At 40.3% G+C, this 24,477-nt stretch overlaps 1 protein-coding gene across 1 annotated transcript in view; it reads right to left on the bottom strand.

The window, feature by feature from the left end:
* Nucleotides 1-16,952, bottom strand: part of CRP (C-reactive protein) — a gene marked incomplete at both ends in the record, with an annotated part of 48,771 nt that extends 31,819 nt beyond the window's left edge. Inside the window, 3 exon segments of the mRNA XM_082833715.1 lie at nt 9,139-9,283; nt 9,285-9,712; nt 16,889-16,952. Of these exon segments, the coding sequence (XP_082689841.1) occupies nt 9,139-9,283; nt 9,285-9,712; nt 16,889-16,952 (637 nt within the window).
* Nucleotides 16,953-24,477: the final 7,525 nt, after the last annotated feature.

The raw sequence follows: 24,477 nt of genomic DNA, 5'->3' as shown, positions 1-24,477 counted from the left end.
ACATGATTGGGACAATTGGTGAAACTTGAATGGGATCTGTAAATTAGATAATAGTAATACATCGGTATTTCCTGATTTTGATCGTTGCATTGTGGTTATGTAAGAAGTCTTTGTTTGCATGAATTTTACTTTGAAGTATTCCAGAGTGACAGGGCATCATGTTGTCAGGGAGGAAGACACCTTCCTTTACGTTTCTAGGTTCTTCTGGCTGGTCTAAGAATTAAATTGACATGAGACAGATTAACAGGAGAAAATCAAACAAAAGTATAAATAACAGGGATACATGGGAGAGACCCATGAGAATTGAGTAACTCACCAAAATGGTCCAAGCCACCGCCTTGAATATCATCTTCAGCTAAAGACAAAAGAAAGATGTTGGGAGCAGGGGAGAGTTGTGGGAAGTTGCCAGGAAAAGCACAGTAAACAAGAGTAAATCTGTGATGCAGATTTAAGTCATTCCCTTCTCCATTGATAAGAAGTTTCTAGAGATTTAGAGTCATCCTTCTCTTCCTGGTACAGAGGAGACACCCTTACACATGGAGATTTCCCTTATACAGGTAAGTGTCTCTTACGAAAGGGTAACTTCTACTCAGTTTTCAGAGCTCCTCTGCTATTTCTTAAAAGTAGCTAAATGAAAATAATTAAGTTGCCAAAGAGGCACATTTTGGGGTGGCATATTCTGTTCCCCTCCCCAAAGTGATTTCAGGTGCCCTCAGCCTGCAGTGGCTTAAAGCAGGGTTTTGGTTCCTGGCCAGAGATTGAGGTTGCGTCATGGCAGTGAAAGCACCAAATCCTAGCTGCTAGACCAGTGGTCAGAGACAAGACCCTGGCTCTTCGGCTTTGCAGAAGAGAATTCCCCAAAGACAAAAAGTAGTGAAACAAGTCAAGTGTTTATTAGGAGAAAAAGAAGAGTACAGTACTTCTGGATAGACACACAGGCGGACTCAGAGAGAGAGAAAGTCACGCCCCCATGGTAGTTTAAATCACTTATATGGGGCATTTCTTCTGGGTTTCCATTGGCCAATCATTTTGATTTGCCTGGTTCAGAGTCTGTATTTGGTATACCTCAGTATCCTCCCATGTGTGCATGCATCTCTCAGCCAAGATGGATTCCACCAAAGAGGCCTATGGGTAGTTGACATCACCTACTATGGGGTTGGCGCCCTCTGCCTTTTTTGACCTCCAAAGAGCTTTCTAGTCGGGAAGGTTTCCTTGACTTCGAGAATGAGAAATATGTGGTCTCTTATCTTCTATCTGGGCAGGGCCCAGCCTCCTCTCTCACTTGTCCTTCTGTTCTAATCTTGGAGTATCAGTCCACAGGGAATGAATCTCCAGTTGTTTACCCTGGGGGGGCCCAGCTACCTCTGGCCTCAAAAGAGAGTTAAACATCAATACGTCAGCACAAGCCTTAAATACACACACACACACACACACACACACACACACACACTTGGGAGAAATCTCCCTCCTATCAAGAAGTTCATTGTACTACAATAGTTTCCATATCCTTGAGAAAAATTCACTAGTATGTATCCTACCTCTTGTTATGGAGACTAGCATTTGGAATACTTCTGTCTCTGAAAAATGTAGAGATATGAGATGGTTTGCAATTGGCAGATTTCTCCTGAAGTTACTTGATCCCTCTGTCTACTCCATTTATTGTTAGTAATTTTTAAATTTCCATTTCCTTTCCTGTTTTATTCCCAGAAGCGTATTGCTGAATCAAATGCATACTCTGTGACCTTTCCCTCCCTCCTCTAAGAAGCAAGCTATCATACATTTATAACAGGCCATTCTGTGAGCAAAATTACAGTTTTACAATTTCTCGCTCTTTAAGTATTTCTTCACCCTCAGCAGCACCCAAAGCATTTCTTCGCTGCTGCTGCCTCCTCCAGAATTAATTAATTCATCAAGTATTTATTGAGAAAATACTATGAGCCATACCATTCTAGAACCTGGGAATACAGTAGGGAATAATGTCTCAGATCTCATGGAATTTACAATCTACTAGGGGAGGAAACAATAAAAAAGAACTCCCTTCCTTTTTTTTTCAGATAATGATATCTGCTTAGAAAACAATAACAGATGCTAAAAATGACTGGGGAAGGTCCTTTCTAAGGAGAGGACATCTGATCAGAGACAAAGTGATGTGGAACCAGCCACGTGAGGATCTGGAAAAAGGGCAAATGCAGAAGCTTTGTGGAAACAAATCAAGCATATTTAAACTCACTAGAACATAAGTCCCAGGTGACCGTGATTTTGTCTATTGCGTGTGTGGTTGTGGTCATTTCAGTGGTTTTACTGCTTATCCCAAGCCCATGTCTGTCACATCACAGGCATTTGATGTATATTTGTGGAAGAAATGAACAGACCACATGGCCGAAGGCCTGGGATCCCAGAGTGAGGGAGAGATGTGTAAGGCTGTGACTGAGGGGAGAGGAAGTCAGAAATCACAGAGCCCTGAGCACCAGGTAAAGGGTTGTAAATTATTCTAAGTGCAATGGGAAACCTTTGCAGGTTCTTCCTCAGAAGGGGACTTGGTCCTATATACATTTGAAGAGATCATTCTCGCAGCTTCCGCCTATGTGGCGACGCTTCCTCTTTGAGCCTGACCTCCCAGCAAGAGGTTGGAGGACTCTGAATTTGTGCTGTGTAGTTAGTGCTTGCAAAGCCTTGCTCTCACAGAAGTTCAGTGGTGACCCCCTTGTCCTCCAGCCCGGCTCCGCCCCAGCCACCACCTTCCTTCAGATTTAGAGTGTCCAGGCCCCAAGTGACTTGAGCTATTCAATGGTACAAAAACCTTTCTTTCTACCTTCTTTTCCTCAGAACTTTGATCTGATGCTTCTTCCCCTAACATCCCACTTCCTTTTTCTCTGTTCTTTTGAAGCCATCCCACTGCTGAGCTGTGAAAGCTGTAGCCAACTGCCCACACTGATCCCGTTCCTTTTATTCCCTGTAGGACCAACACGGACCAGATCACAGTATCTCCTGTTCCTTTCCCACTTCCTGTTGTTTTGACTGTAGAATAAAGCCTGCCCTTTAAGTTGATTTCATTCTCTCTGAGTTTCTGATACTCTCCTAAAAATCCAACATTTCTGACCACATGCCAAATTCTGAAGCCTCCTCACCCTTCACTGTCATCCTCATTCTGAGGTAGAGCAAACCTGTTCCCTGTAGCCACAAGCGTCCCAGGCACAGACCTTTCAAATGGTCCCCTTGTTCCTTAAGTTTGTGATAATTTCCATATTTTTTTTCTCCGCCACAAGCTAACACACTGTTCACAGAGTCAGAGTCTTCATTTGATGATGAATACCTTCAACTTATTGGGTCTCTGATCCAGAGCCTGGGCCTTTGAAATCCACAGCTGTGAGCCAGCTTGAAAGTGAGCAGGACCCTGTGTGGCTCCTGGGCACAGAAGTGTTTCAAACAGTTGCTAATCAGGGAAGGGAGGGGATGCAGAGGTAATGGAGGAGCAGGCAAGAAACAGTAGTGCAGCCTTGGGGCAGGGTCCTGGTTCCACCTCAAGGGATACACATGACAGTATCTTTGAGCTCTTTATAGAACTAAAACCACCAACAAATGGAAGATGTTACCATTCTTCATTCCAGAAGATATAACAATTTGATAACTTTGAGAAGCTCATCAAAAGACCACCTGAGGCCAGATTAAAAGAGTGTAAGCCCTGCACACAGCCTAATTCTTATCAGCAGCTCTGACCTTGAACCATTGCTATAAAACTCCTCACCAATTCCTCCTGGGTTGGACACACAGTCTTGAGGGACACAAGCCCACCGTGTCCCTCTTTACCTGGCAAAACAATAAAGCTATTCTTTTCTACTTCACCCAAAACTCTGTCTCTGAGATTTAATTCAGTGTCGGGGTACAGAGGCCAGATTCAGCTTCAGCCCTGTCCCTAACAATAGCAGACCCTCTGTGCTGTCTGTGAGAGGTTGTCCACTACTCTGTTGTTGCACTAACATGCCTGAAGTCTGCCCAGCCCTCCTTCCTGCTGCTTGTAGGTGGGGAACCACAAAATATAGATCTCTTAATACAGAAGCTTCCGTCTGTCTTCATGCTCCGGTTAGAGCTCTGAAGGGACAATCTCACCTCTTCACCTCTGAAGGGACAATCTCACCCTGTGGGTTCTAAAGGAACTGAGCAATAGACATTGGACTCAGGAAAGATCACAACATCAGCCTTGTGCCTGGCGCTGGGGAAGGGAAAAAATTTCCCTCTACGCTTTTTAGGTTCTTCTGGCTAGTCTAATAATTAATTGACATGAGACAGATCAACAGGAGAAAACCAAATTTAATTACGTACGAATGGAGGTCCCATAAGAAAAATTGAGGCAGGAGATAGATGGGCTCCAGGCTAGGCATTTAAAACTGGCCTCCTGTTTGCACTTCTTGGGGTGAAAAAAATATGGGTTCAGGCCGGACACTTACAACTAGCCTCCTGTTTGCATCCTGGGACAGGAGATATGTAGGCTCCAGGTTAGATATTTACAGCCAGCTTCCTGTTTGCTCTCCGAAATGGAAGCAATGACCGAGACGGGGTAAATAGCCAGACTTTTTCTCCTGTGGGCACCTTAAGGTAACAGTCATGACAAGCACAGAGAGGGGCTAATCCTTGTTTGAGTAAAGGCTCAAGAGGTCACATATTTCCCCTCCTTGGGGCAAGGGAGAAATTGCACATGTGCAGAAAGGCTCCTGGGGGGTCAAAAAAGAGGGGGAACCATCCCATAATATGTGATGCTAAGGCCACCCCATAGGGCTCTGGGCTGGAATCCATCTTCCATAAAAGCAGCGCACGCATGTTGGGGAGGGTCCTAGGGCAGGTCAGGTGTGGAAAAAGAAACCAGATAATTGGCCAAAGGTAAACAAAGACCTGGAAGAACTTCCCTTTATAAATTATTTAACCACCTCTTTTCTGCTCTCCTCCTCATTAGGGAGGATGCCCACACTCTTTCTCTCTGGGTGTGCATCTCTGCCTTGCTAAACAAATTATTCCTCTGTGTGCTGTCCCACTTGTTGTTGTGCTACGTCTCTCATAATAAACTTTGTACCTGTTTTTATATTTTTATATACCTCCATGAGAAATACATTTTTCGCTGGGGACTAGAGCCAGGGAAAAGTAGCTTCTAGCCTCTAGCTCTTGCTTGTCTGGTGGCTAGGACTCCTGGTTTTCACCCAGGCTACCCAGGTTCAATTCCTGGGCAGGGAATTAATATCTTGCTTCATGCCACCACTCACTGCTGCCTCTCCAAGATCAACGTGAGACACAAGGATAAGTTAGGGAATTGAGACTTATATGCCACTGAAAGAAGGAGAATGGGGTAGGGGTTTGAGCCTTCAAAGGGGAGAAAGGCAATTCACATAGAGATGGAGAAACAAATGTTTGCTCTGCCATACAGAGACAAGGGGAGACAGAGAGGGCTTTGGTCTCCAGGCCCTGCCAAGTTCCCCCTACCACACCTAGCTCATATTCTTTGCAGGTATCTCTGGTGAGAGTGTTCTTCCTGGACCAGGTCCTTTATCTAAATTCTTTTAGGCAGTTAAGGGGGAGGTAAAAAGAAACACTTTCTGAGTCTTCAATTTCTTAAAAATAATCATCCTAAGATAATCCTCCTGCCAAAGATATAAACTTTGGGGAGGCAAATTTTGATCCACTAGAGAATCCAGCTTAGATCTAAAGTAAGAAAGGTCTTCCTGAAACTCTCCCTCTCCAGATCTAAGTTTTAGGACAGAACATGTCAATGAAAATTAATCAGTCAATCTAAGAAGGAAATGGAAAATTTTATTCAAGCCAAATTTGAGGATTATAATCAAGGAAGAGCATCTCAGAAAGCTCTGAGGACTGTTCCACTTATTAGAAGTCAAGGCACAGTTATATAAGTTTTTTGAAACAGAGGACTGAACATCAAATGACATCTTATTATTGACAGTTTACATAATCCATATCTAGTGTCATTGTGGTAGGTCACATGACCCCTTGCAAGATCAAGAAGGAATATTATCTTTTAAGGAGTTGTCTTGTTGATGCTAGGAGAATGGTGTTCTTTATGGTTGAGCAGGTATTCCTGCTGATGGGGGAGGTTTGGTCAATGCATGATGCAGAGTGGGGGAAGGGAGAAGGCCAACAGAAAGAGAAGAACTTTTTATATTTAAATTTTTCTTGCCTTGTCATAAAATATGAATTTTATTTCACAAGCAGCAACAAGAATCTCCACACATGGTGGAGAGCAAAGGATCCCAGAGCCCCAGAGGTTATCATGTGCATATGAAATTTGACCCCTGAGCTGTGGACCCATGGATGTTAGACTTGGGAAATGGTGCCAGCATGATGAGTCTTTCTTCATTCCAAGAGGAGGAGCCAGTCAGAGGGATGTAAAATTTTCCCTAGGTTATGACCCTCTCCAAAAGAACCGAAGACCTCATCTTGCCTATTATGATGCTATTATCAAAGGTGTCCTCTTCAGCACTCCAGGTCATTCCACTGAGAGAGAAATGAAGACACAAATATCTTAAAAAGTGCAACTATGTGAGTCTGGGACAGTTGGCAGAAATTGGTAGAGGTGAGGGTCATTTAAAATGGGAGTTGCAGGATGTCAGGGCTGGGAATGCATGACTAGAAACTACTAATATAAGCATCAGTCCACCAGCTAGCTAGTTTAAATTATTAGGGAATCTAATTGTGTCCAGGTAAGCAGGAAGGAGACTCAGAGAACTCACTTCTCACACTATATTAGAACAAATAGGAGGACTGAAAATTAGTAAAATATAAAAGAAAATTATTTAAAGCATGTAAAAGATTTACTTCATAAAAGATTAATCACAGGAAATTTAGAAAATTTTAGGCAGCAACTGCATTAAACTCTCAAGCAAATTGAAGAAAAACAGAGACTTGATGAAAGATGAAAGTTGAAGAAGAAAAACACACTAAATCCAAGAAAGAATTTAAGACAACTCAAAGCATTGTAGAATTTTAAATTACATTAGAAATAGTAAGGATCCCAATACGCTAAAGAGAAAAACAAATCACTTGTAGGGGAGCAAAATCTGCCACCCCAAAATGTTTCTTTGGCATGTGGATTATTTCAGGCTGAAAACAATCAAGGCCCAAAAGGCTCAGGAAGAAACTTTGACCTTCCCCCTAACTGCCTAGAAGTATTTAGATACAAGGACTGTTTCCAGAATATAGCTATCACCGGAGATACTTGCAAAGAATATGGGCTAGGGGATGTAGGGGAAACTCTGCAGTCCTAGAGGTCAGAGTCCCATTGTCTCTGGTGGTCCAGCAAACATTTATTTATCAAACGTTTGCTTTTCCATCTCCGTGTGAATTGTCTTCCTCCCTTCTGAAGTCCCAAACCACTACCCCCAGCATCTTCTTTTGTCTTTAGCTGAAGATGATAAGTGAGGATTTTGGTCATTTTGGCAAGTTACTCAATTTTTCTGAGTTCCTCCCATGTATACATGTTATTAAATTTTGTTTGATTTTCTCCTGTTAATCTGTCTCATGCCAATTTAATTCTTAGATCAGCCAAAAGAACTTAGAAGGGTAGAGGAAAAATTCTTCCTCCCTAACACTAATATGAAGGTTAGGTTTGAAAAAATAAAAGCTCAAAATATAAGGATAAAGGACACCGATAAAAGTGATCTGGATGATGATAAATGAGAAGAAAAAATAATGGAAATTTCACACAATGAAAACTGGTGATCCTGAAGAAAAAAATAGAACAAATTAAACAGAAACAACAACAAAACATTTCTTTTTTCAATTTTTGAATATTCAAATTGAAAGGATTAAAGAATTAAAGATAATTCTAATATGTAATGACCTCATCCTGATGGTGGGGGAAGAATGCTGGAAAAATTCTATTCCTGTATTCTTTTTCTTCTTATTAATTAATTAATTAATTAATTAATTTTGGTTGCATTGGGTAGGTTGCTGTGCGTGGGCTTTCTCTAGTTGCAATGAGTGGGGGCTACTCTTCTTTGCGGTGAGTGGGCTTCTCATTGCAGTGGCTTCTCTTGTTGTGGAGCACGGGCTCTAGGCGCGCAGACTTCAGTAGTTGTGGCACGTGGGCTCAGTAGTTGTGGCTCACAGGCTCTAGAACACAGGCTCAGTAGTTGTGGCGCATGGGCTTAGTTGCTCTGCGGCATGTGAGATCTTCCTGGACCAGGGCTTGAACCCATGTCCCCTGCATTGGCAGGCGCATTCTTAACCACTGTGCCACCAGGGAAGCCCTATTCCTGTATTCTTTAGATAATTCAATAAAACACAATAAATGGGGTGGGTGTTCCTATAAAGGGAAATGAAAATATTGGCAGGACTACAGTTAGACACATGCAGCCTTTCAGGTGAAAAAAAGTTGGCTCAGTTTTTCTTAAACACTCATTAAAATGCAATGGCTCTCAACCTCAGCTGAACACTGGAATTACTTGGAGAGCTTTAAAAAACATTGATGCTTGGGTCCCACGCCCCCAAAATCAGATTTAATTGGCTTGGGGTGTGACCTGGTAATTCTAATGTGGAGAAATGTATAAGACCCTCTGCTTGGCACTGTCCCATGGAAAAAGAGTGGTGAAAGGAGAGGGAAATACACTCCTCCCAGGGCACAAGAGCCCAGTGTGTAGGGCAGTAAAACATCAGAACCAGAGACAAGGGAAATGTAAGGTGTAATCCCCAAAAGGCAACTTCAGGATTCACAAAAGGGTCTCAGGGCCATAGCTGTCGTTTGACGAACACCTCACCATGTGTTTTATTTTTTTTTAATATATTTATTTTTTTAAATAAATTTATTTATTTATTTGTTGGTTTGCTTTTGGCTGCATTGGGTGTTTGTTGCTGCGCGTGGGCTTTCTCTAGTGGCAAGCGAGGGCTACTCTTCATTGTGGTGCGTGGGCTTCTCATTGTGGTGGCTTCTCTTGTTGAGGAGCACGGGCTCTAGGCACATGGGCTTCAGTAGTTGTGGCACACGGGCTCAGTAGTTGTGGCACGTGGGCTCAGTAGTTGTGGCTCACGGGCTGAGTTGCTCCGCAACATGTGGGATCTTCCCGGACCAGGGCTCGAACCCATGTCCCCTGCACTGGCAGGTGGATACTTAACCACTGTGCCACCAGGGAAGTCCCTCACCATGTGTTTTATCCTTCAGCACCCGCCAGTCCAGGACATTAGGACTGAAGGTCCCACCAGCATAGACAGTGCTAATCTCTTCTGGTGATAACACATAGTCCCACATGTTCACATCTCCAGTGTCTCCCACCAAAGACTGTTTTTTTATCAAAGCCCCCAGCAAATGCGTCCTGCTCCTGCCCCAGGACGAAGCTTGCCTCTGTCTCCAAAGAGTATCCCCTCTTCATACTCCTCCTCACCATGGGCTTCCCATCCACCCAGAGCTCTGTAATCCCTGAGGTAGACTCCCAGGTCACACAGAAGTGCATTGGTGCAGGATAACTCTCAGGAGGCTTGAAAAAGACATCAGCTCCACCCACGGATACACTGTATGCAGCAGTCTTTCCCTTGAAGAGGAGGATCTCATTATATTGTTGCTTTGTGGCATAAGAGAAGAGGCTATCGTTGTGGGTCAGATCGGTATAGACATGCAGGCACGCGGTCAAGGCCTTAAGTGGCTTCGTTAGCTGCGCAGTCATCGTCACAACGGAATTATCCGACTCTTTGGGGAACACAAAGACCTTTGTGTGCATATCTGTAGCGTAAAAAAACAGAGAGGGGAAATGTCAGCAGCAGAGTTTTTTTTAAAAAACAAAACTCAACTGAGTAAATTTAAAGATCTAATTGTCGTTATTCAATGACTCATGAAGTGGGCAGCATCCCGTCTAGCAGATAGAAAGGAACTTTGAAGAGCTGTACAAAATGAAAGCCTTTTATAGACAGAAGAGGATGGGAAGAGGAAGTTCCTAGAAAAGAGTGGATTATTTCAGGCAAGGTCACCTTCCTATAGGGAAAGAAAGGGGTCTTATTGGGTGGATTACCTCATTAGAGAGGCCAGGTAATTTCACCCTGACAGCTTAAAAGTCACATTCCTGGGAGAGGTGAAACTGCAATTAGGTTAGGTATTGCATCTTGGCTCGCTAACATGGGACTTGACACAAGTGACTCCATTTTAGGTCAGTTGTCTCTTTTTGTAAACGATTCCCCCCTTTTCATCAACCTGAGATATCTCCAGCTGGTGTGCAGGACCAGAAGCCAAATGAGTCTTCTTTGACTGTGAGATGTGTACCTAAGGTTCAAGTCCCTGGCTTTTGGCTGCCATTTGGGTAGTGAGGAGGACCATGAGTCCCTTCCAAAGAGATTCAAGGGCAGTCTTTGTTCTTGGTGATTCCAAATCAGGATGGGAGAAAATTGAAACATTCATTTGCAGATTCATAGCCAAATTCTTAAGGACAATAGAAGAATTCAGCACCCAGTCCAATTTGCAGATATATGACAAAACCTCAAGGACAATCAACAGGATTCGAATTTAATATCTACAAAGGTGCACACATAACTTTTCTCTCTAAAATCACCCCATTTTTAAAAATCAAAGATAACCACAGTGAAACTAATTTCACACCCCAAGCTAATTTCATTAAACTATTGCATTAAACTAATTGCATTAAACTTGGCCTGATTATTTACATAAATGCAGCAAGAATAGTGATTGACCATATAAGCTCTTTGGAAGACTGCTCCATTGGAACCTTGTAAGTAAAGTACCAAGCTAATTTTTCCAAGGGGCTTTACTGACTCCAGAAAGTCAACCTTAGTTCCTTAAAAGTGTCTGGTCATATCTGAGTCTATGCACATCTCCCTCAAATATGACATTTCTGTCAAAGCCTCAGTAGTATAACCAGTGTTTCCAATTGTATACTGTTACAAGGAGAACAGATTCTTATTGAATTTATGTAAATGACTAACTATGATGCCATGAAAAGAATATTTAAGAATTTTCAAATTTGGGAGAAATCAGGTAGAGAGAAAGAGTAAATGTTTCATCTTTGTTTACAAAGGTATACTTTGCCAAATTGCTTTAAGTCATAGATAGCTTAAGAAAAAAAGGTTTCCTGAAATCTGGAGAAAAAAATATTAAGAAAACTGCAATATTTCAAACAAAACAATTATAATCATCTTCCTTAATTCCTTCAGTCCTGTGTAATTAATATTTGTTTGCTTGAATCCAGTTTTTCCATTAGCTCTGTAAATTTTTACACAATTTAGTTTTATGATGTTAAAGCTACAAGAATCCTACACTTGTCAAAGTCCTTTCCAATAATCTTTTTGAAGATGAAGCACATTTGCAGAAACACTTTTGCAAAAGCATCTGAGTAAAAAAATAACTGTCTGGGGGCTTCCCTGGTGGCGCAGTGGTTGGGAGTCTGCCTGCCGATGCAGGGGACGCAGGTTCATGCCCCGGTCCAGGAGGATCCCACATGCTGCAGAGCCGCTGGACCCGTGAGCCATGGCCGCTGGGCCTGCGCGTCCAAAGCCTGTGCTCCGCAACGGGAGAGGCCACAGCAGGGAGAGGCCCGCGTACCGCAAAAAAAAAAAAAAAAAGATCTGTTGAGAGCTCATCATAATGGAACTGACAAGGAAATTTGGTTATTTCTGTGACATACAATGTTTTAAGATAAGACTGGAATTATGACTGATAATCGTTACACCAGGATATGTCAGATTTCTAGGAATTCTCAAAATTTTATAAAATTTATAGCATATGCAAATACAACATAAAGAAGACTTAGTATTACTTCTTCTTTGACAATGCTTCCAATATAATTTAATATATCAAATAAGCCTAATTTGTTTAACATCTCCTTTTTATAAGGAGAGAGAGCAAGTGTTTTGAGATTTTCCAGGGGTCCTCTGGAATATCTCAAAGTTACTTTGAGGTCAAAATGACTTCATTTAGAATTTGATTTGCAGGAAGTTTGTCAAAAATATTAAAAGATTGTAAAGCCCTTGGTCAAATAGGATCATAGGTCATTGCAAAACAATACTTAGTTATACATTTAACCATAATGACAATTAAAGACTTCAAAGGCAAATACAGAAGGTTAAATAGTTGTAAAGGAAAATGTAGCTCTTTTAATAGAGAAGACTCAGCTTTCTTAACTAATCAAAAGACACGATAAGGACAGCACAGGAGGGCTTCCCTGGTGGTGCAATGGTTGAGAGTCTGCCTGCCGATGCAGGGGACATGGGTTCGTGACCCGGTCTGGGAAGATCCCACATGCCGCGGAGCGGCTAGGCAGCTGGGCCTGAGCGTCTGGAACCTGTGCTCTGCAAAAAAAAGATAGCACAGGAAGTTATTTTGACAAGACACAAAGTCTTTGCTTTCGAGGCAAATTACATGAGGCAAGAAAAAAAAACTTTTACAAAACTTTTACAATCTCTTATCAAGAGCACACCAATAGTTCAATAAAACTTTATTGTTTTCAGAGAGAGAAAAGCAGATTCTAATTTTATACCTGCTTCCTTTTAATATTAAAATTTATTCACTCAATTAAATTCATTTCCATTTTAGCCAGTCTTGACCATGCATAAAACCCCTTACCAAAGATTCCTTTTCCACAAACCTTCTACAACTTTCTTCTTTACATTCATATTTTGTCCTGTGTTTTTTCCCTCTCCCATTCTGAAATAAGCAGTCTCTCTTTAGGACAAAATTACTTTATTTTCATTCAACAAAATGCTTTTTCATTCCTCATACCTTCTTTTACTGAAAACACACATCTTATTTTCTTTACCTATGGAGATATTCATCTCATTATTTCTGTTTTTAACACTTAGAAAATTTAAGATTTAGTGAAATAAAGAAGTAAATAGTTGTGAACTGTCTTTTACTTTAGCATTTTGTGGCTTGGCAAATGTATAAATACTTTTTATTGTTTTTAGAAATATCTGCTTTTTCATAGTAAATTTCTCAGTGTGGCACAAAACATGTTTAATAGAACCAAACATATTTAGCTCCTCTGTAAAAGGAAGCCAAAAGTGGATAAACCTATGTTCAGTAATTAATGTTTCAGTATTTTATCTTATTTGGAAATGATCTAAATATTTAATGACTGTCCATAATTTAGTTTAACCTAGCAAAACTTTAAGGTGTTAGTTTACCAAAAAGATTTGGGGAAATGATTTTATTTTTCTTAAAAAAATTTTTTTGGTATTTTTAAATTTTTTTATTTTTAGAAAATTTTTTGTGGGAAAACTATTTTAAAAGTTCACCTAAAAACTTTTTTCCCACTTACATCTATTTAATTCACTTGTTCTCAACAGTTTGTTTACTCATGAAAATTTCATCATACCAAGTTATTTCTCTTGCTGACAAATTTTGAAACAGAGATGACATGAACTTATTTGACTAGTAAACCCAGGTAGAATAAAAGTTGTATGTTTGCATTATTTTTAATGTTGGTAACTCTAAAGATATAACTCTGTAGACATTTTAAGTAAACCAACAAGCTCAAATTATCATTAATATTCAATATTTTCCCAGATTGTGTGAACTTGAAAAGCATTTGGGTCAGTTTCTATTATATTACTGAAAATTTTAGAAACACTTTATTTAAGTGCCTAATTTTCTTTAAGCCAATTAAATAGTGCTCTTTTACAGATTAATTTTTGGCAATATTATCCATAGGTAGAAAAATACCATACATCTACAACACAAATATGTAGAGAGACAAACATAAGTGACAGAGGCAAACAGAGACTTTATAGCTTTCATTTTGATATTACTGCCACTATTCAGGTACAATAATACACAGCTCACTAGTTATAAAAAAGCTGGATTTAACTTGTTATGGTAGATAGAATAAGTTAAGGTTACCTGCTCAGATGGCTAAAACTTTTTAATAATATTTGTTATTATTATTATAATAATAATATATAATATAATGTTATTTGAGAAGACACTTAAAAGATTTTTCATTCACCTAAGTTTTAAATGACCTCTTCCTCTTTTGTTTTCCCCCTAATAAGAATTACCTCCCTGGAGTTTGTAGTTTAAAGATATTGGCCTAGAAAATAATTCCTGGAGAAGACCAGGTAGGACATTTATACCTCAAAGGTACAGGGAAGGGATGCAAGTTCCTCTGAGAACTTTGCTTCTTAAAGCCAGAATTTTTACAATATTTATTTGAGATAAATATGGGAAGTTTCAGGATTGGTAAAAAGAACAGGTGGGCTTTGAACTGTTTCTAGAGAAGATAAGGGCAATTGCTCTTAATTCCTCAAAGAATTGGGTTGCAGCCTAAAAAATACCAAGGGGTTAATCCTCCCATCTAGCCATATTATCTTCAGTTTGCTCTCCTTCCCTCCCAGGTACATAGTTTTATTTCTGGCAGTATTGAACACCTCTTGGATGTGTCCAAGAGGTGTCCCCCAAAGAGGTTGCAAAAGATATTTTATTCCCCTCTCCACAGAGATCCAGGAGAGCTGGCTCTGATAAGAATTTTTACCTTTTGCTGGCTTCTGCCAGTTTTCCCAAGATCCCCTCTGCAAGCTCCAATATCTATCAGAATTTGGCAAAGTTTTTAATTAATTTTAATTTAGTTTCCCTTTGGATGTTTAAGGGAATAACATAGCAGTTTACCAGAAAAATCCCTCAGAGTCTCATCAACTCTGGGAGGCGCCCATATGGGGCCCTCCACTGAAGGTAGACATGGGGTCTGTAAGGCCACTTTGGTTTACAGTAATGTAAAGACAATTCAGACAGAGGATCAGTAGACTCTGAGACTCAATTAAAGGAGCTAAAGAGGAATAGTAGGAATCACATCAATCTTAGACTTTTGTATTAGGTACTTCTTGTATCTTTTTCATTAGCCTTTTGCAATGCATTTTTCAATGAAGCTAGTTTGGAATTTTGAAGCCTTTTGGAGACTTCTGCATGCTAATTAAAACTGGTATCTAATTCTATTTGTTTGATTTGGGAACCCTTACTTTCAGGTGCACTTCTTAAATAATCATAACTAATTGGAACATTCCCCATAATGGCCACTGTAATTCTAGATTGTTTTTAGTAAGGTTTAGCCATTTTTGTAGGTATTTATATCTTTTAGCAGTATAGTTCATAGACATAAAGTAAGCAGGTGTGCTGGAAGGCAGCGTGCTCAACTCTTTTGAATTCAAGGATTCGCTTTTTTTTTTTTTTTTTTTAGTTAAGACTTCGGGTCTCTCAGAGGCAAACTAATATCTAAGAGGGATGTGCCACTGGGTTGGGGATTTTGTGGTGTTTTACAGTGTACCTTCTAGCACGGAAATTTTCTTGAGGTTGGCAGGTAATCTAGTGTCAATATAAACTGTCCCATGACCAACTTATCCTAACACGGGAGTTTAGTTATGTGGTGAGCACTCTAACAGCTTTTAAGTGCCTTAGCCATGCTCACCAATTTTGTGGGTTTTTTTTTTTTTTTTACTTCTATGAATCCCATTAGCAATAACCTTTATTTACTAGACCCAGTCTAGCTTAAGTTGGACCCAGTATGATCTGAAACCCAGTCCAGTTTTTCAGCTGGTAATGTGGGACTCGAGGGACATTGTTCCAGCTAATGATTAAGAACTCTCCAGACAATAGGGGCTTCTTAGACAATGGGTGAATTTCCAGGATGTCCGGCCCCCTTCCGAGAAGGAGGGAGATAAACAAAATGTAAAAAAGGTATCTGTCAAAGACCAATCAGGAAGCTGGGGACAAGTTCCCTCTCTGGTCCGAGCCTAAGCTGGGACCAATCAGCAGGAAAACACAACCAAATCTATAATTTACAAACGGGGAAGTGGGAACCTATAAAACTGACATATTCGCGCCCAAAAGGGGTTCCTTCTTCGACCTCCTGCGTGAGGACCAAGGAACCCCGGTGCACCGGCCTTCAATAAACCTCTTGCGTTTTGCATCGACTTCCGACTCTTGTTGTTTCCTGGGCGAGTCGAAACTCCTAGGAGACCGCGCAGGTCTAACATTAACAGGCAGCAGTTCCCAATATGGAATTTGGGGGTTGGGGAAAGGACTGAATCAGCAGACCCCCAAGAATAGGGACTGCAGACTGGGGTTCCACACAATGAAGAGCTCCAGACTGAGCCATCGGTCATTCCCAACATGGAATCTGGGGACAGAACCAAGGGCTGAGGTTTCCAATCAAATAGGGAACTGACTGGCAAGCCAATTAGATCAGGAGCTTGATGCAAAGAGAGCAGAGCTCAGAACATAGAGCAACTTACCCAGGGCCCCTCTGAAAAGGACAGAACTCCAAAAGGTCTGAGGGTACAATGCCCGTGTTTCTTGTTTTAGAAGATCTTGGAAGGGCTCTGTGGATTCCATCGCTGACACGAAATCTACTAAATTAAGTCAGATTCAACTGAGTACATTTAAAGATCTAATTGGCTTTAATTCAATGATTCATGAAGCAGGCAGCCAGCCATCTAGCAGACAGAAAGGAATTTCAAAGAGTTGTACCAAATGAAAGGGGTAGGAAGAGGAAGTTTCTAATGAAGAGTAGATTATTTCAGGCAAGGTCACCTTTCTATGGGGGAAGGAAAGAGTCTTATCAGGTGGGTTACCTCTAGTCTTAACCAAGTAATTTCATATTGACTGGTGAAAGGTCACATTTTGGGGAGAGGCTGAAGCTGCAATTAGGTTAGGTATTAGGTCTTGGTTTGCTGACATGGGGCTTAACACAAGTGACTCCGTTTGGGGCCTGTTGTCTCTTTTCTAACCTTGTTAGGCCACAGACATGTGTTCTCTCACTATGTATAGAGAGATTGGATTTAGAAACCACAGACTGCCCTCTTTCCCAGAACACAACCCCTCCCCCACTCTATTTTCCCTAACTTGGCTTTGCATAGGTAGCCCTGATACAAGAGCCCAGCGCCCACCTGAAGCAGTGCCTACCTGTCTGGGAAAAAGCACTAGGGAGGCTAATGATGACCAGGAAACACAGTGACAGCTTCTCCATGTTCCCTCCCTGCAGTCACTGTGCCCAGAATCTAGGATATTCTCCTGGAAAGAGTAGCAGCGGCTGGGCTATCCAGGGCTTGGACGCCTGAAATCCCTCTGACTCAGGTCTTTTCCACTTTGACCTTATAAGTGCAATAGTCAGGTTGTCTCAGCTGATGGTTAAATGATTTTCCAAAATCGCTCCTTGGAGCCATAAATCAAAGCTCTAAGAGCAAACAAACCAAGACAGATCACAAAACAAGAGATCAATATGGGTCATTAATTAGAGACTCCATGGTGCCTACTGGTGCTCCAACAGCTCTGTGTGGCAGTGAATTAAAACAGTCACACCCTGTGAATCCATTCTGGAGAAATGCTGTTAAAAGTTTGGGGGTGGGGGAGACATTTTACTCACAAAGACAACCATAACACCACTTAGGATAGTGAAAAATTAGAAAACTGGGGCATGTTTAAGGAAACTGGATACATCTACCCCCACTAAATAGAATGGATAGTCCTTTAAACTATTGGTTGGTTGTGAATTTTATGCTACAACATGTAAAAATGCTTATAATAGTATAATATGGGAAAAAATAGCATAAATTTGTTTATACACTATTTTTTAAATGAAGTAACTAGTTTAGAAAAAATTCTATTAGGGATACCCCCAAAAAGTAAGTGTCCTTATCACGGTAATGAAATTATTGTATGAAGGATATTTTTCTCTCATTAACAACATTTCCATAATGTAGTTATATTGCTTATAAAATAAAGTGTGTGTGTGTGTGTGTGTGTGTGTGTGTGTGTGTGTAATTAAGAAGCAAGGAAAGAGAGAATAGAATAAAGATAAGTAGTCCTTGAAGCTCCAAAAGCTACTGTTTCGTTTTATGAATAGGACACCCAGTCTGTGGCTATTTGGCTTTAATCCCAAAACATTATAATTTCATGTAAAAAGAATCTTGAGCTTATTCATCATGAGTTTTCCCATTGCCATTCAATGAGAAATTGAAAATAGACATTATTTATTATTTGACTGGCAGAACTAACTGACATGCAGATAGCATATTCTAAACACACAAGAGAAAAGAACTATTGCAAATTATAGTATTGATACATTTCTGGAAAGGTTTGTTTTGTTAACTATATAATGGTATATAGTTAAATTTTCTTTTAAATTACCTTTCCCAAACTCTTTCCATCTTATTTTTTAAAAGACTGACTTAAAGTAATTGCTGCAAAAATTTTTCTCTTCTTACTGTAACCATTTGCCCAATTAAAGATATATGCATAATTTGAACAGAACAAAATATATATAATAGGTAAAAGATTGGGACAAAGAAAGAAGGTGTTTTCCCAGTACCCAAACTGCCTTCTCATTAGCCTTGGGCTCCCCAGGTAAGTCAAAAGAAGGCACCTACGAGTATGATGGGTGGACTCTTTGGAAATGTTATTGATTTCAAGGAGCCCATCACATTATCAGATCTATGTCCATAATGGATATTCTGAACACAGCTTAAAATTGAAAAAGGGAGAGAGGCAGAGAGTCATAGAGATAGGGAGAGTGAGAGCTAAAGCAATAGAAAGAGAAGACAGAGAAAAAGGAAAAGAGAATTTGAAAGACCTTCCGGGTGAACCGTTTCACAAGCCACCCCTGGTTCCAGTAATCTGCCAAGACAGCACTGTAACCACTCATGCCATATGACAGAGTCTTGGGTGAACTTTACCAGAAGAGAGGTGTAATAGATCAGTTTGCCATGTGACGTTTTTCCTGCTCACATATGTTTGTTTGGGAGGCTTCTCCTCTCTTCCTTTTACAGTTCATGATGTCCCTGTAAAAATACTTAAATATTTCAGCTTTTCTAGACATCTTGGCACTTTGGTTTCTCCCTGATTTAAAGTCCCAGTAGATCAGAAAAACATTTCAATTGTAGAGACACCAAGTACTGACTGGGGATAAAGAAAAACATTGCAAGACAATGTTTGTTATCTTGTTATCACAGTGCAGTTTTAATGAATAAATAAGAGCATGGTACATATAGAGCTATCATTTTATTTAATCCTCAAGTACCTACAACTCTAGACTCCAGTGCCTAAAGAGCAAGTTTGGTGTGCTCTCAGAGTTCAATCTGGAAGCACTATAACATGGGGAAAAGAGGAAGCAACGGACATGTCGGTCAGAAACAATGCATACAGTCAGAGACAACAGTAGTCTTTTCAAAGCTATCACTCAGCCTAGAACAGTGGTTCTCCAGCCCCCACTGTTGGAGACTCGGCTGCACATTGTAATCAACTAAGGAGCTTTAAAAATACTGATGCCCGTATACCCAGACAAAACAATAATTCAAAAAGATACGTGCACCCCTATATTCATAGCAGCACTATTCACAGAAGCCAAAACATGGAAACAACCTAAATGTCCATCAACAGATGAATGGATGAAGAAGATTTGGTACGTATATACAATGGAGTATTACTCAGCCATAAAAAAGAATGAAATAATGCCATTTGCAGCAACATGGATGCAACTAGAGATTATCATACTAAGCGAAGTAAGTCAGAAAGAGAAAGACAAATACCATATGATATCACTTATATGTGGAATCTAAAATATGCCACAAATGAACCTATCTACAGAACAGAAACAGACTCAGACACAGAAAACACACCTGTGGTTGCCAAAGGAGAGGGAAGGACTGGAGGTTTGGGATTACCAGATGTAAACTATTATATATAGGATGAATAAAGAACAAGGTCCTTCTGTATAGCACAGGGAACTATATTCAATATTCTGTGATAAACCATAATGGAAAATTATAATTAAAAAAAAGAATGTCTCTATGTGTGTAACTGAGTCACTTTGCTGTACAGGAGAGATTTGCATAACATTGTAAATCAACTAAACTGCAATTAAAAAAAATTAAATTAAAAAAAAATACTGATGCCTGGATCTCACCAGCAGAGAATCTGCTGTAATAATCTGGCGTGTGACCTGGAAAACTGGATTTTTAAAAGCTCCCCAAGTGATTATAATATTAGCATCTAAATTTGAGAATCATTGTCCTAAAGAGTTTCTCATATGATTCCGTACCCTTGATGAATGCTTCCTAGAATATGAAATGATGTCTAAGGGCACACCTAACAGTGGAAAAGGTAGGGGCTTCCAAGTCAAAGAACTTTGATAGTGTGTCAAGGGCATAGCTTGCCTAATGTTATGTTGATGCCAAAGCTGAATAGGATTTTTATGTGCAATCCATTCTCCCAAACATAAAATAACAAAATGAAAAGTTGGGAGATTGCCAGTGCCCCAAAAAAGGTAGTTTACATGCTGGATATATGGCATCCTGGAATGGCTTCTCCATGAGAAAACATGCATGCATCTCCATACCCTCCCTACTCCACTAGGGGTGTAAGTACAGCCTATGAACTTTTACTGCATGCGGCAGTAGAAAACAGTGGTTAGAAGCATGGGGCTCTGTAGTCAGACTGCCTAGGTTCAATCCCAACTCTGGGCAAGTTAATTAACCCCTCTGGACCTCAGATTCCTCATCTGTAAAATGAGGACTATAAAATAGTACTTGCCTCATAGGTTGTCATTAAACAAATAAATATACCTAAAGGACTTTAGAGCAGTGCATGGACTATGGTAAGAGCTCAGTATGTGTAAGGTGTTTTTAAGACTGTCTGTGGTCTGCCCTGTGTGCTTAAGCAATTACCATCCTGGGAGTGGTGGTGGAAACTTACAAGATTACTTATCTGTGTGTATTAAAGGACATGGGGTAGAGGGATGAAACTGAATGAGTCTTCAGATAATGTACCAGAGGCAGGGCAAGGGGATAGATATCCTGACTCAAGATGTGCTAGATCTTTCTTTAAAGATCACCACCTGCCTTCAAGCTTATTGGGAGCCAGGCATGTCTTCCAGATAAGACATCTGAGCTGCCAGGAAGACACTAAAGTGATGGTTCTAAAAACATATTGGGCAAAAGAGCTTGGGAATTGCAGATTCCTGGGCTCTATATCCAGAGACTCTAATCTGGTAGGTCTGAGGTCAATGAATCTACAATAAACACCTTAGGTGATGATGATGCTTGTATTAAGCAGCCCACAATTTAAGAATCACTGGACCAGGCAATCTAGGAAATTTGAGCTAGGAATCTGCATTTTCTGAAGAAGAAGGCTAGCAAGGCCACTTAATCCACTTTCTGTTACAGGAGAAATGAAAAGATGCATAGATAAGATGGAGGCGGAGAACAGCAAGGAAGGCATACAGGCAAGTTTTGCCAATCCACCTGACACTAGAGGTTGGTTATCTTAGGATAAAGTTATTTAGAAATCAACACAGCACTTCTCTTCTTTCCCTGGGAGTCTAAGGATCAGAAATCTATGCTTTTGAAACCTTATTTGCGTTTTTTTTTTTTTTTCTTTTTGGCCACATGGCTCACAGGATCTTAGTTCCCCAACTAGGAATTGAACCCAGGTCAACCACCAGGAAATTCCCTGGGTATTTATATCATTGGTGTTGTTGTTTTAACGATCTGGAGTTGTTTGCTTTTTTTTTTTTTTTGGTCAATCCTTGCTTCCGTGGAGATCAAACTTAGCGATAGTGAAAAACATAGGGAAAAAAAATCACAGACTTACCATCCTACCTAATTTGTCAACTGGTACTCCAAATCCATTTCCATCAGGCTCAGTCCCATTTCTGGGGAGGCTTGTAGTCTTTCCTCCAGGCCCTGGATGGACCACAGGGAAGGGTCCTCAACCACTCATCTGGCTGGAGACATGCAAGGCTTATCATTATACCCAATGATCCAATATTTCTCCCCAACACAGGGAGATTTTAGGTGCCTGATCTGCACATCACCATGTTGCATCCTCTGCTAAGGTGCTCACAACTTGGGTCACTTCAGGTCTGGACCTGAAGGCCTGGCTCATATTCTTATACCAGCATGGCTATTTTCAGTCTTCAAAGGAAAGTGTCCTATCAGGTAGCAGCCTCCAGCATCTGCCTATGGTTTTACATTTATAATCTCTGACATACGCAACTGGTCTACCCCCAATGTTTGACTGTAAATGTACTAAAGTATCTCTTCATGCTACTTCCCTTGTCACACCTAAGCTTCATTTCATTGATAGAAGTGTATAAATCCATTCTCCTACCCCCTTTGAAGGAAAGAAATGTTTATTGTCTAATGTGCATGTGGCTTCCGTATAGTTTATTTTTCTCAAGGCAGCCCTATACAGTAGTTTTTATTGTAGGTTTTATATATCATTTGGTCCTCTTTTTTTTATGTCAAGTTGAATTTAGGCTTTATAGCTTTATTTTTTTTTTTATTCATTTTTTGGCCACGTTGGGTCTTTGTTGCTGTGTGCAGCCTTTCTCTAGTTGCAGCGAGTGGGGGCTACTCTTCATTGCAGTGCACAGGCTCTAGGTGCACAGGCTTCAGTAGTTGTGGCACATGGGCTTCAGTAGTTGTGGCTGACGGGCTCTAGAGCGCAGGCTCAGTAGTTGTGGTGCACAGGCTCTGTGGCATGTGGGCTCTTCCCGGACCAGAGCTCGAACCCATATCCCCTGCACTGGCAGGTGGATTCTTAACCACTGCACCACCAGGGAAGTCCCTCTGTCTTTTTAACTTGAGCCTTAATACCTGATTTTACTTCTGGACAAACTAGATGCATGATCCCTGCTATAAAGGAAAACCAGTGCTAATGACATGGCTTCATTGACATCAGCTAGAAGTGGCCTTCCTGGATAATTGATCTTACTCTCCATTTACTGTGACAAAGAATTGCTTAGAACTAACTCACCTAAGCCAAAATCATCTTCTTCAGTAGATGTCATCTAATATTTAATTGGATTATGTCAAACTACTCTGTATAGTACAACAATACACCAGTTACCTTGAGATTTATTCTCTAACAAGATTACAATGAAGTATTTACCAGTAAGCCAAATTTCTTAAACATTCTAGGAATGCTTTATTGAGATTTGTTAATGTTCACCAAATGCAAATACCAGCTTTAAAATTTTTTCTGGCTAAAATTATCAGGGCCAGAGGTTGTCCACTAAACTATGTGTAGTAAGGTACCAGTACTTGAATTCTGAGAAAAATATTAGCTCAGCCCACATCCCTGGGGAGTTGGGATGGTCTTCTATAATTAAGACATATCTCCTGACTGGATTCTTTAACTAGAAAAAAAGTGGCAACCCTTCCTTCTGCTTAGCTGAATGTCAGGGTGTATGGGTCTGCCCTAATTAGACAACAGAGAACATCTGCACTCACATATTTGCCCAAGAATGTATCCTTAACTTCTATGCTTCCAAATGGTTATGAAAAGTCAATTGGGGAATCAATATTCATAATACAATATTCATAAATTTATCCTCCTAATATTCTGAACTTAATTTTTGGCAAATCAGACTCTTCACTTGCTGTCAACCCAGACCACTTCCACCAAATTGTATTTCGGTGGTATATAATGAACCTATGTTTAGGGATATCATACAAAACAGCCTAATAATAATAATAGCAGATAACTGTTTTGAGAGCTTACTATGTGCCGGCACTACCTTAAGTGCTCTATATGCATGATATTATTTGATCCTTTCAACAACTCTTTGAACTAATTACTATTATTTCTCCCCACTTTATAGATGAGATAACTCAGACATATAGAGGGTTACGTTACCTAAAGCCCCATAGCCAGTAGGTTGTAAAGTCAGGATTTAAACCTAGGCAAGCTGATTCCAGAACCTCTATGCTTAACTAGTCTACTATATGCCTTCCCTAAAGTAACTGCTTGATGTTCACAGGGAACCCCATCCTTCATACTTGGATGTGACCTCTGTGGAATAACTTCAACAGCTCACTTAGTACTGAAAGGCCAAGATGAAGGACACCTCTGGAAGGAACCAGCAGCCATCATCCTTGAGGGGTCCTTTTCTACCAGGGACCCAAGCAGCCAGGAAAAGTGCATTCCAGCCATTAAACCTAAAAGCAGATTCTTGGATCTCAATGATCTTTAGTTTCTGTTCCTCAAATTGGAGTAATGATAGAGTGAGAATTCTTTTTAATTGAAATATAGTTGCAGTACAATATTATATGTTACAGGTGTATGATGTGGTGACTCACAATGTTTAAAGGTTATACTCCATTTATAGTTATTATAAAACATTGGCTATATTCCCCGTGTTGTACAGTATATCTTTGTAGCTTATTTTGTATGTAATAGTTTGTACCTCTTACTCTATCAAGTGAGAGTTTTAAACCCCCATAACTGACCTCACATGAATTACCAGCTATCAAAAGAGGGGCTGGGCTCGTCAGAGAGAATCCCTATAGGAGGTTAGAGGGCCATAGGTACGTTATTGCAGAAGAGGTAATGGTCATTCTGAACTCACAGGAACTTGGTTTCAGAGGATCTTTAGAAAAGTTAGTCTCCACTTCAAATGCAAGCATCAGACAACAGCTCAGACTCGCTAATATAAATAGAGGCTTTATTGGTTCGTGAACTTGGCAAGTCCAGCTATCCCCCTAGATGTCTGG

The sequence above is a fragment of the Leucopleurus acutus genome (assembly GCF_964270905.1).
Source record: "Leucopleurus acutus genome assembly, chromosome: 2".
Classification (NCBI taxonomy): Eukaryota; Metazoa; Chordata; class Mammalia; order Artiodactyla; family Delphinidae; genus Leucopleurus; species Leucopleurus acutus.
The sequence above is the reverse complement of the archived record's forward strand: the minus strand, read 5'-3'. Positions and strand labels throughout refer to the sequence as shown.